This window comes from Schistocerca serialis, chromosome 3 (genome assembly GCF_023864345.2).
Source record: "Schistocerca serialis cubense isolate TAMUIC-IGC-003099 chromosome 3, iqSchSeri2.2, whole genome shotgun sequence".
Lineage (NCBI taxonomy): Eukaryota > Metazoa > Arthropoda > Insecta > Orthoptera > Acrididae > Schistocerca > Schistocerca serialis.
The window spans coordinates 432,271,906-432,288,840 of record NC_064640.1 but is presented as its reverse complement, the minus strand read 5'-3'; the positions used below and the strand labels follow the sequence as shown (position 1 = coordinate 432,288,840).

At 43.5% G+C, this 16,935-nt stretch overlaps 1 protein-coding gene across 2 annotated transcripts in view; it reads right to left on the bottom strand.

Moving 5' to 3' along the window:
• Positions 1-16,935, bottom strand: part of LOC126470317 (homeotic protein female sterile) — a 568,331-nt gene that overhangs the window by 67,756 nt on the left and 483,640 nt on the right. For both annotated transcript variants that reach the window (XM_050098094.1, XM_050098093.1), the window contains one exon: positions 3,989-4,111. In XM_050098094.1, coding sequence (XP_049954051.1) covers positions 3,989-4,108 — 120 coding nt within the window. In that variant the 5' untranslated portion in view covers positions 4,109-4,111. The remainder of the gene's footprint in view (positions 1-3,988; positions 4,112-16,935) is intronic.

Below are 16,935 nucleotides of genomic sequence, written 5' to 3'. Positions count from 1 at the left end.
ATTTGAACCATTTTGTATCATCCACCCTATTTACAGATGAGGCAACCTTTACGTGAAGTGGTATTTTCAACTTTCGTAACAGTCATCTGTGGTTGTGGGATAGTACGCAGAATCCTTATGGTACGATGACAGCGAATCATCAGCATCGGTGCAACCGAAATACGCGGGCCGGTATAATTGGCGACCATATTTTGTGATCAGTCTTCCACCCACGTCGCCTAACAGGCTGGAACTATCGGTGTTTCTTGCGGGTGACTTTGCGCTACCTCATAAGGCGACTCCACTGTTTTAACCACTGTGCCATTAGGGTATGTCATGAGAAACTTTCATTGTCTTTGTTTTCCTAGCTATATCCCGTGTCTTCACAGCGTCGGCACGTTAATCTGGATTTGGTAATGTTGGTGGTAGAAGGCGGCTGGATGACGAGCCACACTACCCCTTCCCTCCCCCCCCCTCCCCCTTTCACCACGTGGCAGAATTTGGATACTAGTGTTAGCTCATGTGAGAGTATGTGAACGTTCTGTAAGTGTTGATGAATCTCGTAACTGAGGCAGGCCACCGGCCGCTGTGGCCGAGCGGTTCTAGGCGCTTCAGTCTGGAACCGCGCGATCGGTACGGTCGCAGATTCGAAATCTGCCTCGGGCATGGATGTGTGTGATTTCAAAAAAATGGTTCAAATGGCTCTGAGCACTATGCGACTTAACTTCTGAGGTCATCAGTCGCCTAGAACTTAGAACTAATTAAACCTAACTAACCCAAGGACACCACACACATCCATGCCCGAGGCAGGATTCGAGCCTGCGACCGTAGCAGTCGCGCGGTTCCGGACTGCAGCGTCCAGAACCGCACGGCCACTCCGGCTGGCGTGTGTGATTTCCTTAGGTTAGTTAGGTTTAAGTAGTTCTAAGTTCTAGGGGACTGATGACCTCAGATGTTAAGTCCCATAGTGTTCAGAGCCATTTGAACCATTTTGAGGCAGGCCTTGGGTAACAGCCCAGTATTCACCTGGTGGGATGTGGGAAACCGCGTCAACGCCGGCCGGCACAGTAGCACTCGTCTTTAAACAGCCGAGCAAATTATATCCGGGGCCGGCGCGCCAGCCAGAATCTCGGAAGCGGAGAGCTAAAGTGCGTGGGACAGGTGGCACAATGAACACTTAAGTATTGTTCTGCCTTTGGAATTAAAATTTACCCGAAAATTCAAATTAATTATACGCTAAGCGTGCTTAGCTTACAGTGAACGTTTGTTCTAACTAAAGAAATGTAGATAAAAGACTGGATTGTTAGAAACAACACGAATCACTAAGATTGTGTAATTTTTATCTCTCTGGCCCCGCATACTGTCTTTCAATAATACCATTTCAAGATTATCACGAAAGTACCTAAATGAGGTAAGAGCAGACGTAAATGATAATTTAACACAAAACAAAATTTTAATACACCACGTTTTTTAATAGGACTATAAAGTAATTTCTCCTCCCTCATACAGATTCCTAAACCCACAGAGATGGTCCTGAAAATTTGTGACTGTGAACTTTGATAGTTATGAAAATACTTGTAACATTTAAAATGGAAAACGATGGGTCGATGCAAAAGATGATATTAAGGAGGTGAACTTTTCATGTATCAATTAGTAAGTAGCGTAACAGTACAGAGGTGAACTACAGTATTAATGCATGAATTACGTATTCCATGCGACTCACGTTTGTTCTTTTAAATCTTACACGTATTTTCATCGCTATTAAAAATTCAGTCACAAATTTTCAAGACTATCTGTATAGGGTTGTGAATCTGCATATGGCTAGAAGAAGTTACTTTATTCGTCTTAGTCCGATTTAAATACGTTATATATTAAAAATTCATTTTTATTTAAGTAGTTACTATCTGCTTTTTACACTTGCATGTGTCAAATTTTTTAATCGATTTCCAACAGTTTTATGAGATTACAACAGAGACATGTGTTAAATTTCACATTTATTTCAGTTTCTCTTCCCCTGACACAACCAATATGTTGCTTCGTCCTGTGTATAACTCGTGAAAAGACCATGAAGGTAAAAACTACAGAGATTCTAACTCTAAGGTAGAAATTAAAGAGATTCTAGCTCTCATGGAAGCTTTCCAGCAATCTTTCATCCCGAGAAGCATTTGCAACTGGAACAGGAAAAGTGGGATATATCTTGTGTATGGATGAGACTACTTTGTGTACCACTGCCAGTAAATTGAGTTAATGTTGCACTGCCATCAAGTTCTGAGTTTTGTTTAAAATTTGTTTGTCGGGAAGTTAGTTCAAACTCAATTCCAAAACACAAAGGGAAGAAAGTGACCTAAACGAGTAAAAAGGTGGTGAAAAGTGTTTAGCGCTACACGGGAATAGAACTATTCACACACACACACACACACACACACACACACACACACACACACACACACAAATCCGCACGCTTGTCGAAAACTTCACATACGACGTACAGGAAAGAATAGTGAAGCACATCATAATTGAAATGCTGTTGACAAATGGTCTACAAGCCCTCAAAGTATTTAACAGCACAACGTGTACTTTCGCTCCCACAAACGAATAAACAGTCGAAATGAAAACGTGGGAACAGAAAATGCCCAAAGAATAAAACAAAGAGCCAATATGTATCAGGAAAGAAAGAAAGAAAGAAAGAAAGAGAGAGAGAGAGAGAGAGAGAGCGCTACAGCTCTTTGGTCGAAGTATTTACATACCCTGCCATTATCCTAAGAAACAAAACATTACATAGTGTGACTTAAAATTGTTTACATTAACGTCACTGATACAGTCCACTATATTCGTTATTCAGAATTTTGATGCGGACAGACGACAGCCTCAGTGAAATTTTTGAATGAAGTAATTCCGCTTTAGGCTGTTAAAATATTATTTATTGCGAAAAGCTGACAAAATAAAAGCAGCACACAGCTAATATAGTACTACAACAACAGCCACTAAAAACATTAAATTCAAAATATACACGACATTTTGACTTTAGTGTTCATAGTGGATGTTGTTTTCATCATATTAGCCATGAGCCGTTATTATATCAGCTTTTTCATGTTTGCTCACATAGTGTATGGAACAGCAGGTGGGTTTGTACCACCACTATTGGCAACTACGTTAACGAGCCTCTCACAGCTTTATGTTCTTGAGTGGGTCCCACTATCCCATAATGCTCGACAACGACCATGTGTCGAAATTGAAATCGGAATAAATAATATTTTAATAGTAAATGTATTCGCAATTGCGAATATGAACCACCCTCGGCTATATATTAGACTGACGAGAGTGAAAATTTGTGGCAGTACGGGACTCAGTCCGAATTTCCCGCTTTACGCGAGCAGTCACCTTAACCGCTTCGGCTATCTGTGCACCAATCACGGCCAGACCCAAAAGTCTTCCGTATGTCACCGTCCTTGTGTCACAACCTGTTCTCGTACGTTATGTATATTCCCATCCAGGAAACATTGAGTGTCGAGGACCTGCTACTGACGGAAAAATACAAATTGCACCGTACTTCTTAATAAAAAAAAAAAAAAATAAAATAAAATAAAATAAAAAAATAAAAAAAAATAAAAAAAACAAGAAAAACAAGAAAAACGTTATCGTTGGATAAAATGCACCGTTGTTTTGTTAAAATTTCTTCTGTGTCAATGATAGACGTGCTCTCTCGCATTCATAGAATTGTGTGGTGTTTAAAAAAATTCACAGTAGCGTCATAAATACAGAAGTCATTGGTAAATGAAACATGGTGTGGTTCTGTGGCGGTGTTGTATGTCATGACAGTTAAAGCAGTCCCTCATGTTCATTGGTAATAGTGCTTAAGGTATGACATAAGCCAGCTATGTGATCACAAGGAAATCTACAGTCTACAGTTGCCCAACAGCTGCCTCCATTTGCGCATCTCGAAGCTACTGCCTGCTTCAGCTTGAAGGGGAGTTTTATTTGGCCCGCTATAACGCGGCGTGAGCCTTACCTGCTGCTTGACCCTGCGGCGCCAGGCTAGCAGCTGGTGCGCCTGCGCGCGGTAGCGGTCGCGCAGCTCGCGGATCACCAGCCGCGCCTCTTCCACGCTCTCCACCGGCCGTTCCTCCATGGCCTGCAACATCAACACGAAAACATCAATCAACAACGACATCGCATTATCAAACAATATCTTTATTTATTCTCTTAATTATTTTTGCATTTATACCGACGAGCCAAAACGTTACGTCAACAGCCCTTTGCGAGACTGAATGCAGCACGGTGGCGTTTCGGGCACGTGATGCGGTAGGGAAAGTACGCTACTGGCCATTAAAAGTGCTACACCTCGAAGATGACGTGCTATAGACGCGAAATTTAACCGACAGGAAGAAGATGCAGTGATATACAAATGATTAGCTTTTCAGAGCATTCAAACAAGGTTGGCGCCGGTGGCGACATCTACAACGTACTGACATGAGGAAAGTTTCCAACAGATTTCTCATACACAAATAGCAGTTGACTGGTGTTGTCTGGTGAAACGTTGTTGTTATGCCTCGTGTAAGGAGGAGAAATGCGTGCCGTCACGTTTCCGACTTTGATAAAGGTCGGTTGTAGCCTATCGCGATTGCGGTTTATCGTATAGCGACATTGCTGCTCGCGTTGGTCGAGATCCAATGACTGTTAGCAGAATATGTAATCGGTGGGTTCGGGAGGCTAACACGGATCGTGCAGCCACGTCTCGATCCCTGAGTCAACAGATGGGGACGTTTGCAAGACAACAACAATCTGCACGAACAGTTCGACGACGTTTGCAGCAGCATGGACTATCAGCTCGGAGACCATGGCTGCGGTTACCCTCGACGTTGCATCACAGACAGGAGCGCCTGCGATGGTGTATTCAACGACGAACCTAGGTGCACGAATGGCAAAACGTAATTTTTTCGGATTAATCCAGAGTCTGTTTACAGGATCATGATGGTCGCATCCGTGATTGTCGACATCGCGGTGAACTCTCATTGGATGTGTGTATTCGCCATCGCCATACTGGCGTATCACCCGGCGTGATGGTATGAGGTGCCATTGGTTACACGTCTCTGTCACCTCTTGTTCGCATCGACGGCACTTTGAACAGTGTCCGTTACATTTCAGATGTGTTACGACCCGTGGCTCTACCCTTCATTCGATCCCTGCGAAACCGTACATTTCAGCAGGATAATGCACGACCGCATGTTGCAGGTCCTGTACGGCCTTTCTGGATACAGAAAATGTTCGACTGCTGTCCTGGCCAGCACATTCTCCAGATCTCGCAACAATTGAAAACGTCTGGTCAATGGTGGCCGAGCAACTGGCTCGTCACAATACGCCAGTTACTACTCTTGATGAACTGTGATATCGTGTTGAAGCTGCATGGGCAGCTGTACCTGTACACGCCATCTAAGCTCTGTTTCACTCAATGCCCAGGCGTATCAAGGCCGTTATTACGGCCAGAGGTGGTTGTTCTGGGTACTGATTTCTCAGGATCTATGCACCCAAACTGCGTGAAAATGTAATCACATGTCAGTTCTAGTATAATATATTTGTCCAATGAATACTCGTTTATCATCTGCATTTCTTCTTGGCGTAGCAATTTTAATGGCTAGTAGTGTATATAAGCGGAGCAGAGACGAATGGGGAATCATTTCAGCGATGATACGGGCTGCAAATGGGGAAACCCACTAAAGAAATTGGACTTCTACAAAATGCATGTAGTTTTGACCTGGCTCCTGGAAACGAGCAAGTCGGAAATGGTGAATCTGATCGGCTGTTGGGGTGCTACTGTCGTACGCATATATTTAGAAAGAGATGAAATTACTAGTAGGCTACAAGGTGTTAGAAGTCGACGTTTCATCGCATAAGGTAGAGATGGGAGGCTTGCCTGCTATGTAAAGCAGAACAGGTGGCGATCTGTGGCATATCTTCCAACAGAGTACGGCGGTGTCACAGGCACAAGTGTTTTGGAGGCAACGTTTAACGCGCATTGCTGAAAATAGAGATATGCAGTAGGCGACTCCTAAGTGTTCTCATATTGACTCAACGGCAACGTCAATTACTATTGCATTGGGCATGGGTTAATAGAGAAAAGACAGTGGACGCATGGAAACATGTCGCCTGCTGGGATGAATAACATTTCTTGTTACACCAGGCCGGTGGTCATAACGGCATACGCCGTCGTCCAAGGGAACGGCTGCTCGAAACGTGCAACGCGCCACGGACGCGGGCCGTTGAGGACAGTATTATGCTGCAGAGGGTATCTATTTGTGCATCTGTGGAACCTCCGGTGATAATCGAAATCACTATGACAACAGTGGACTACGTGAACACTGTTGCTGACCACTTGTATCCCTTCATGCATTGATGCCTTATCCTATGACGACGCCATCTTCTAGCAGGATAGCTGCCCATGTCACAAGGCCAGAATCGTACTGCAGTAGTTTGAGGAGCATAGTAGTGAACTTACGTTGATGTCTTGGCCACCAAATTCTCCTGATCTGAACCCAATGGAAAACATCTGAGACGCTATCGGGCACCAGATCCACATCAAAAAACCACCGTCCTGTAATTTACAGAAAGTGCATGACATGTGCGTACACATCTGGACTTTCAGAAACGCACCAACGACTTGTCGAATCCATGTCAGGCAAAAAATGGTTCAAATGGCTCTGAGCACTATGGGACTTAACATCTGAGGTCATCAGTCCCCTAGAACTTTAAGCCTAACTAACCTAAGGACATCACACACATCCATGCCCGAGGCAGGATTCGAACCTGCGACCGTAGCGGTCGTGCGGTTCCAGACTAAAGCGCTCGGCCACAGCGGCCGGCCATGTCAGGCAGAATAGCTGACGTATTCCTAATGTTGACCAACACGCTGTCAAGCAGCTGTTCATAATGTTTTGGCTCATCAGCGCATTTGACGTTGCAAGATTAAGGCTTCCAGGCACTCTCGTACGTCTAACCAGACACAATTTGTGAGTCAGCGCCACAATATGCATCGTACATTAGCACTATATAATGATAAGAATAACAGTAATAAAAATCGTCATTCTCATCACCAGCATTATAATTGTTACTATGACAACTGGTGGCAGATTTTGTATTAAAAAAACCATTGAAAAAGAGAAAGGAAAAATCTCAGAAAACTCTTAGCACTAAAATGTGAAAATGGAATTCGAATGAAAAAGAAATCACAGGAGACCTATCACGTTTACAGTAAAAATAACAGATAGCATCCGAAATCAGTGATTACATTTTTGCTGTCACTTACATAGAATGGACAATATTGGGCTCACAAAGAAAATTCTAAACTTAGCGATATCGACAAAAAATCGTAACTAATTAACAGAAGTTGATGAAGACCTGCAAGAAATTGGTTCCCATTAAGAAATTATTCAAGATAGAATGCAATTTTGATTTCTGATTCATGAACACAAATTTTCTGAGAGACCTACCGGACCATATTCAGAATGGAGAGAATAATGTTAAAAGAAACATTTTGAATGCAGATGGAATCTGAGGAAAGGACATTAAGCTCAAATTAGAAAACAAAAAAATCTTACATAGCCTAATTATTTTCCAGCCCAGTTATGGCGTCATTCACATCCATATTGATACTCTGCCAATCACACTTAAGAGCCTTTCCGTGCGCCGTGCGAGCTCCATTTCCCTTATTTTAATATAACGATCTTTCACCCTACGTAGGTCGGCGTCAACAAAATATTATTGCATTCGGAGGAGAAAGTTGGTGATTGAAATTTCGTGAGAAGATTCCGCCGCAACGAAAAAGTGTGAGCAGCTGCCTTTATTTAATGATGTCCACCCCAAATCCTGTGTCATGTCAGTGACAGTCACTCCCCTATTTCTCGTTAATACAAAACGTGCTGCTCTTCTTTGACCTTTCTCGATGTACTCCGTTAATCCTATCTGGTTAGGATTCCACACCGCGCAGCAGTACCCCGAAAGCGGACGGACGGGCTTAGTGCAGGAAGTCTCTCTAACAGATCTATTGCATCTTTTTGCAAATAAAAGGCAATCTTTGGTTCGCCTTCCGCCACAACATTTTCTGTGTGTTCTTTCCAATTTAAGTTCTTCGTAATTATAGTTTCTAGGTATTCAGTTGAATTTATAGCCATCAATTTCACCGATTTATGGTGTAACCGAAGTTTAACGGATTCCTTTTAGCACTCACGTGGATGACCTCACACTTTTCATTCTTTAGGGTCAGCTGTGAATCTTCGCATCATATTGGTATCTTATCTAAATCGTTTTACAATTATTTTTGATCTTCTGATGACTTTACTAGACGATAAACGACAGGACCATCGACAAACAACCTAAGACGGCTGTTGAGGTTGTCTTCTAAATCGTTTATTTAGACAAGGAACAGCAGTGAGCCTCTAACACTATCTTGGGCAATGCCAGAAATCACTTCTGTTTTATTCTATGACTTCCCGTCAATTACTACGAACTGTGACCTCACTCGCAGGAAATCACGAATGTAGTGACGTAATTAGACGATATTTCATAAGCACGCAATTTGATTACAAGCCGTTTGTGAGGACAGTGTCAAAAGCCTTCTGGAAATCCTGAAACACGGAATCGATTTTAAATCCCTTGTCAATAGTACTAAACACCACCTCTGAGTAAAAAATTGTTCAAATGGCTCTGAGCACTATGGGACTTAACATCGGAGGTCATCAATCCCCTAAAACATAGAACTACTTAAGCCTAACTAACCTAAGGACGTCACACACATCCATGCCCGAAGCAGGATTCGAACCTGCGACCGTAGCGGTCGCGCGGTTCCAGACTGAAGCGCCTAGAACCGTTCGGCTACAGGGCTGGGTCCTGTGAGTAAAGAGGTAGTTGTGTTTCGCAAGAACGATGTTTCCTAAATCCGTGTTGACTGTGTGTCAATAGATCGTTCCATTCTAAGTAATTCATTATGCTCCAACATAACGTATGTTCCAAAATGCTGTTGCAAATCGACGTTACTGATATGGAACTGTAATTTAGTGGATTACTCCTACTGCCTTTCTTGAATATTGGTGTGACCTGTGCAACTTTCCAGTTTTGGGTACAGATCTTTCGTCGAGTGAGCGGTTGTATACGATTGTTTAGAATGGAGCTATTGCATCAGCATACTCTGAAAGAACCCTAATTGGTAAACAGTCTGATCAGAAGACTTGCTTTTATTAAGTGATTTAAGTTGCTTCAATACTTAGGTCCGCCCCCGGGAGCTGAGTGGTCAGCGCAACAAAATGTCAATACTAAGGGCCCGGGTTCGATTCCCGGCTGGGTCGGAGATTTTTCTCCGCTCAGGGACTGAGTGTTGTATTGTCCTAATCATCATCATTTCATCCCCATCGACGCGCAAGTCGCCGAAGTGGCGACAAATCGAAAGACTTGCACCCGGCGAACAGTCTACCCGACGGGAGGCCCTGGTCACACGACATTACTACTCCGAGGATATTTACTTCTACGTTACTTACGTTGGCCGGCCAGGGTGGCAGAGGGGTTCTAGGCACTACAGTCTGGAACCGCACGACCGCTGCGGTAGCAGGTTCGAATCCTGCCTCGGGCATGGATGTGTGTGATGTCCTTAGGTTAGTTAGGTTTAAGTAGTTCTAAGTTCTGGGAGACTAATGACCTCTGAAGTTAAGTCCCATAGTGCTCAGAGCCATTTGAACCATTTTTTTTACTTACGTTGGCAGCTGTTCTTGATTCGAATTCTGGAATATTTACTTCGTCTTCTTTTGTGAAGGCATTTCGGAAGGCTGTATTTAGTAATTCTGCTCTAGCAGCACTGTCACCAAGAGTATTTACATTGCTATCGCGCAGAGGCGCCATTGATTGTGTCTTGCCGCTAGCATACTTTACATACGTTCAGAATCTCTTTGACTGTCAGGTTTCGAGGCAAAGTTTCGTTGTGGAAACTGTTATAAGCATCTGACATTGAAGTCTGCGGTAAATTTCGAGGTTCTGTAAAAGATTGTCAACCTTTGAGAGTTTGCGTTCGTTTAAATTTTTTTTCGTGCAACAATGTTCTGAGCCGTTTTGTGTACCAAGGGGGATCAGTTCCGTCGGTTGTGAATTTATTTGGTGTAAATCTCTCAATTGCTGTCGATACTATTTCTTTGTATTCAAGCCACATCTGGTCTACACTTACCGGTACATCGTTAATTTGGGAAGAGTGGCGATTGTCTCTCAGGAAGGTGTCAAGTGAATTTTTATCTACTTTTTTGAATAACAGTATTACTCGTTTATTTTTGGAGGATTTGTGAGTTACAACGTTCAGTCTCGCTACGACAACCCCATCTCCACTAACCCCTGTATCCGTTTTGATGCTCGTTATTAGCTCCTAAGCGTCATTATTATTTCATTACTTAATCGTCAGTGGAAGGTCTACCAACTTTGGAATTGTTAGAGATATATTGAAATGTGCACATAGGATCAGTCACATATTTTCATATTTCTATCGTTACGTACAGTATAGTAGTAAATAATTCATAGGCGGTAGAAACTCAAATTTGTAAAAGAAGAAAGCGGAACTCTTCGATCTAATTTTGTTCTCAGCTAAGTTTAGCGGTGCACTCTTCACCCGCAACATTTCCTGTGACCTTTTTTATGATGACCGTACACGAAGCTACACAGTGTGGCCAACAAACCTCGGACACCTGCCGCAGTACGTTTCAAAGAAACCAGTCGTCTAATAGGAAGATGGCCCTCCTTTGGATAGTAATACAATGTTTAATCTTCGGAGAGGGCTTCCAGTTACATTTATCGGAAGATTTGTTGCCGTTGTTCCAGTAACATGGTGAATAGTAGTCAAAGTCTTGCACTAAAAGGTGTCATGAAAAGGTCGCTATACTTCGCCCCGAATATGTTCGATGAAGTTCAAGTTGGAGCTTTGAGCGAGCGACAGCACCACATCACCTAAATTTTCTTCAAACCACGATGTACTCATCCATTGTTTGTGGAAAGAACCATCACCATGTTAATACACGAAAGGTGTGGTGGCTGTTTTCGCTGTGTGTGTGTGTGTGTGTGTGTGTGTGTGTGTGTGTGTGTGTGTGTGTGACAGTGAAATTCCCCCATCACAGTACTACGGCACACCGCTATAGGAGCCCAAACAAAATGGTGCAACAAACGTGAACGTGGGCTGTTCGAATACCCACAGTATGATCGCTCTTTCACCGAACAGATGCTGAACAGTTAACGATTTTGTTCACACGTTTGTTTCTACAGTGTGTAAACAGTTCGTCTCCGAAAATGGTTTATTGTTCAAAAGATATACATCCAGTATCCTCTACTTATCTTCCTAATTAGTAAAATAATTTAATTACATCCTATTAAAGTCACCGATATGCAACCTGAGGACACACAGAGCGCACTTGGTGTGGTGTTGGCTAACTTAGACAGTGTGACCATGGTCACAGTGCAAGATACCGAACATTGAACATGTAGCAAGAATTGATCGTGAAAGTTAATGCGACAGCTCGCAATAAGCAGTAATTTCGGGTCACGACCCCGATATGCATAGAATTTTCTACTATCACTACATATTCATTCACTGCACATCCATCGTATCTGAACGGTTTACACTTACATCGCATGTCATCGCATCTACATCGATTTCATCCCCACAAATTAATTAATTTCATTTTGCCGAATTTAATTCGTGACAGCTAGTGGAACTGGTGGCACCCTGATTAGCCTAAACGAAAGACTCTGAATTAAAGGAAGCAGAAATACCAGCCGCAACAGATTGAACAGTTTGACATGGAATTTGAACGTGAATTTGTCAGAACTTGTACTTGGCTTCGAAGTCATTGGAGACAGTGCCTGTGAGAGACAGTGGCAAACAGGATGGGCAGTGAATTTGATCGCGGTCAGATCAGCAGAGCGAGGCCAATGGAGTACTTCAGCTTCGGAGTCGTGCAGACACTGCAGTTTTCCAGGGCAAGCGTGTCAACGGCTGCCAGAGTACGTCGGTAGGAGAAAACAGTGCCGCCGGTCAGGATCGAGTATCTGACTTCCGTGATCTGGACGACGAGACCGCGCAATGCCGACCGTCCACCCGGCCAACACTTTTGTGTTTGGCTTCCCTCTACGTAGCCAATCAGTCAGTTAAAAATATTTCGAAAACTGCTAGTTCGGTTGGCCACTTGCACGCAATGACACACACATACACACTCATTTCTACCATTCTGGATCCAATTCCAATACGAAGAATCACCACCATGTGGTAACGGTACATTTAAACAGAAAAGAAATGCGACTGTACTTGAGAAACGACCAACCCGATACCTCCGTACCCACGGAATTCGGCTTAAGATTACATTACACAGCATTATTAGAAAGGCGTTTGGCCAGCACGCAGCTATTGAAGACTGTAAAATGAACTTGCGAAATTTTTGAAAGTACTCTCCTCCTGCAAGTAGTTTCTCTTATAACGAGAAAAAGAAATAATAACTGTATCAGAAGTCAAACCGAGATCCTCGGTGTGGCAGTCAGACCGGTTCCCTGTACATTTTATATTTCATTAACGGAGACGTGCAACTGAAATTACAGTAAACATTTAATCACTGAAAGGAAGAGGAAATATTAGGGTTTAACAAAAGTGGTTCAAATGGCTCTAAGCACTACGGGACTTAACATCTGAGGTCATCAGTCCCCTAGACTTAGAACTACTTAAACCTAACTAACCTAAGGACACAACACACATCCATGCCCGAGGCAGGATTCGAACCTGCGACCGTAGCAGCAGCGCGGCTCCGGACTGAAGCTCCTAGAACCGGTCGGGCACTACGGCCGGCTGAGGTTTAACGTGCCATTAACTAGACGAGGGTGTGTTGGAAAGTAATGCCACCCGATTTTTAACGTGAAAACTCTTCATGCTTTTCTAATAATTAACGTACTACATCTCTATTCCTCATGTCTACATACTTACTTAGCACCATGGTCTCCCTGGCGACGAACATTTCTCTCCCACCGAGAGACCAGTTTGTTGATACCTAAGCTGTATTTGCGTGACTTTGTTGACGGAGGCAAAACTTAATCTCTGCTTGCACCGCTTAATCACTGTCAGTCCTCGAAGGTGTAAGTTTTGGAAACAGATGAAAATTGGAAAGAGCGACGTCGGGACTGTATGGAGGATGTTGGATGACTCAAGGCGTCGGATTGTTGCAGATGGCGCAACGTTCATGTGTTGTCTGGCACTGTTATATTGAAGGAGAGGGTCTTCCATGTGTCGATGAACGTTTCTAATTCGAAACTCTATCACAGTGCGCTGTTTTCTCACATACCAGCGAATGTATTTACGCACCGCCATGTTACACGCTACAATTCGGAGCTCTCCAGCGGCAGAGGGCTGCATATACATATATAGACACGAAGAATAAAGATGTAGAGTGTTAACAACGTTTGTTTTATTTAAAAAAAACTTTAGAAGTTTTCACATTACTTTTAAGCACGCCCTCGTATGATTGTTGGAGGCGGACCGCAAGCTGGGATCGGGGAAGGAAACCGTCCCTGTCCTTTCAATGGAACGATCCCGCCATACACCTTAACCTGTCTGGAGACATCACAGAAAACCTAAATTTGGATGGCCGGACGTGGATTTATTTGGCCGCCCTTCTGAATCGTAACCACTACAGGCATGGTATCAAAATTGCCTTTACTTCTCTTTCTCATTCTCCTTGATGCCTCACTCTAGCTCCTCCTTTCTTCTAACTACTTCGTGTCTTCTTTGCTTTCTCGTTGCTCAGATCTACTAGTCCCGCTATTTCTACTCTAAACCTCCTCGTTTCGTATATTTTTTTTTACTGATTTCACATTTCTCTTTTGCTAATATACAACATTTACCCATGGAATTTTTATGTTTCTGTTCTCGTGATAAGTTAATATCTAATTGCAACATTGTCTCTGTCCGTCTGCTTAGCTGGGTGGGCGCCTGCACGGTATCTCAGCGTGTTCGGTCAGAGGGCTGCGTGCTCTCTGTAATAAAAAAAACTGAGTCAAGGAATCAACAATCAACTTGAACGGATGTCTTGTGAAGTCGGCCCAGACCAAACGCAACGAGGAAAAAAAAAATAAATAAATAAATAAATAAAAGGTGGTAACGTGCTTGCCTCCCATGCATTCGTTCCGGGTTCGATTCTAGGCCGGGTTGAAGATTTTTCTCCACTCGTGGACTGGGTGTTATCATCGTTTCATCCTCATCATCGGCCGCAAATTGCCCAATGTGGCGCCGACTGAAATAAGACTTGTATTTGGCGGCCGAACCCGCAAGGGACATCCCGACCAACAATGCCATACGATCATTTCATTATCAACCTTATCTGTTTTCATTCTTTCACTGTGTCTATAGATAGCCAGATTTCTTTTCTTCTTTACGATTAAGAGTTTTAAAACTTTTCACATGCTTCCTTCCTTGATCTCAAGTGAGACGTAAATTCATCTAATGCTACATTTCACGGCCGCAGGCTCTTCCTCTCAAACTTCTGTACTCCTTTCTTAGTCTCTCGGAGTCGCTTCCAGGCAACTGTCTTTAATGCATATAAACACAGATTTGTTTACGGCACTGTAGCATATTAATAATAAACCACTTAAAACTTTGAAATTTGCAACAAAGCAGTTCCTACTCCCACTAATGCAGTGCGTCTCGGAACAGTTCCCATGATGACACTGTCTTTTGCCGGTTTACTTTAGAGCATCTATCACTCCTTTACATCCAGTAACCTGCTACTGTCAGTGAGCCGAAGCTCTCAAACTGCGAGACAAAAGGCCTCTCGAGTACGGGAAAAAAGTGGTTCAAATGGCTCTGAGAACTATGGGACTCAACTTCTGAGGTCATCAGTCCCCTAGAACTTAGAACTACTTAAACCTAACTAACCTAAGGACAACACACACATCCATGCCCGAGGCAGGATTCGAACCTGCGACCGTAGCGGTCTCGCGGTTCCAGACTGTAGCGCCTAGAACCGCACGGCCACTCCGGCCGGCTCTCGAGTACGGGAACACAGTGACAGGATTTCGGAGTTTATGGCAGCTTCCACAGCGACATGATGCCTCACCTGTAGTGTTTCAGCCACGGGCGTTTGTGGCTCATCTCAGAGCTATTACGAACGACTACTGTTGTGATTTGCCGCTCCAGACAGTATAATGTGAGCAGTAGCAACTAAATTACTGTCACGTAAGGATATTAGAGGTGTCGGAAGTTGTGTATTTCCGCCTGTTGAAACACTTTTCGACATTGTCCTATCATCAGGTGAATGGTTTTCGCTAAATCTGTCGTCGTAGTGGGTTATACACTATCTGATCAAAAATACTCGAACACCTCTATGTAATGCGAAATTTATCACTAGATGTCACGAGAGACGGACCAGCCAGTATAAAAGGAGGCGAGGACTTACGATATAACTATAGTAGCAGTGACACAGAAAGGGGAGGTCAGGGGAGCTCTGCGACTGCGAAAGTGAACTGGTCATTGGATGCCAGCTGAGTAACCGATTCATCAGGGACATTTCAACCCTTCTAAAGCTGCCTAAGTCGACTGCTGGTGATGTGACTGAATTGGAAGCGCGAATTAACACCCACAGCTAAACCAAGACAAGGCAGACCTCATGTACTGACGGATAGGGACCATCGAGGATTGGGGAGGGTGGGTATAAAAAATCGCCTGCAATTGGTGGATGGTATCGCTTGAGTTCCAAAGTGATACCAGCAGTACAGCTAGCACAATGGCTGTGCTCAGTCAGTTAGGAGAATGGAGTACAATTGTCGAACAGCTACTAATAAGTCAGTGAATGGCTGGAAATGAGTGATTTCGTGTGATGAATCATGCCATGTCCTGTGGCAATCCAGTGGAAGGCTTTATGCTTGGCGAATTCCTGGAGAATATTATCTTCCATCATGTTTAGTGCCAACAGTGAAGTATGTGGGAGGCTGTTCTATGGTATGAGGGTGTGGTCCACTTATTGCGCTTCAGCTCTAAATGTGAAATGATATGAACACATTTTACAGCATTGTGTACTGCGTACAGTAAAGAATCACTTCAGAGGCGACGATTGATTGTGTCAGGGTGAAAATGCACTCTCTTATAAAGCAGCATATGTGAGGCAATGGTCTGTGGACAGTAATATTCGTGCAATGGACTGTACCGCCCATAGTCTCAACCTGAACCCAATGGAACACCTTTGGGATGAATTAGAACGTCGACTATGCTCCAGATCCCAGCGATCATCATCACTACCTTCTTTGGTTTCGATTCTTGGGGATGAATGGGCTACCATTCTTCCACGAATTTTTTACACTTTACTAAAAGTGTCCCAAACAGAGTTCAATCTGCCATAAAGGTGAAAGGTGGCACACATCATATTAATATCCATTAACAGGATGATGATGATGATTGATTATGATTGTGGGACGCTCAACTGCGTGGTTATCAGCGCCCGTACAAAGTCCCAATCTTTACACTGTCCTGTCTCGCTACTTTCCCGAATCATGATGAAACTATGAGGACAACACAAACCGAACCGGCCGCGAATCGAACCCGGGACCCCATTATCCAGAGGCAGCAAGCTAGCCACTATATCACGAGCTGTGGGCTCCATTAACAGGAGTCCGTATATTTTTCAACAGGTTGGTATAATGTACCAGTACTTGGACATGCCACAGGTGTGTTGTTGGTAAGAGAAAAAGTTAGAAATCGTTGTGTAAAGTAGCTCACACTCTTTCTCACGGATTATAAAACAAAGGATACTTACAGGTCTATTTTCATTTCCTTGGTGATACAACTGACGTGTAGCACCAACAAGGCGTCAAAAATCTTTAAACAACTAAGACCTGCGAATTTTTCCTCTTTCTTATGAAGTTTGAACTTTCCTCAACACTGAAGTTATCGGAGATGTAGCACTCAGT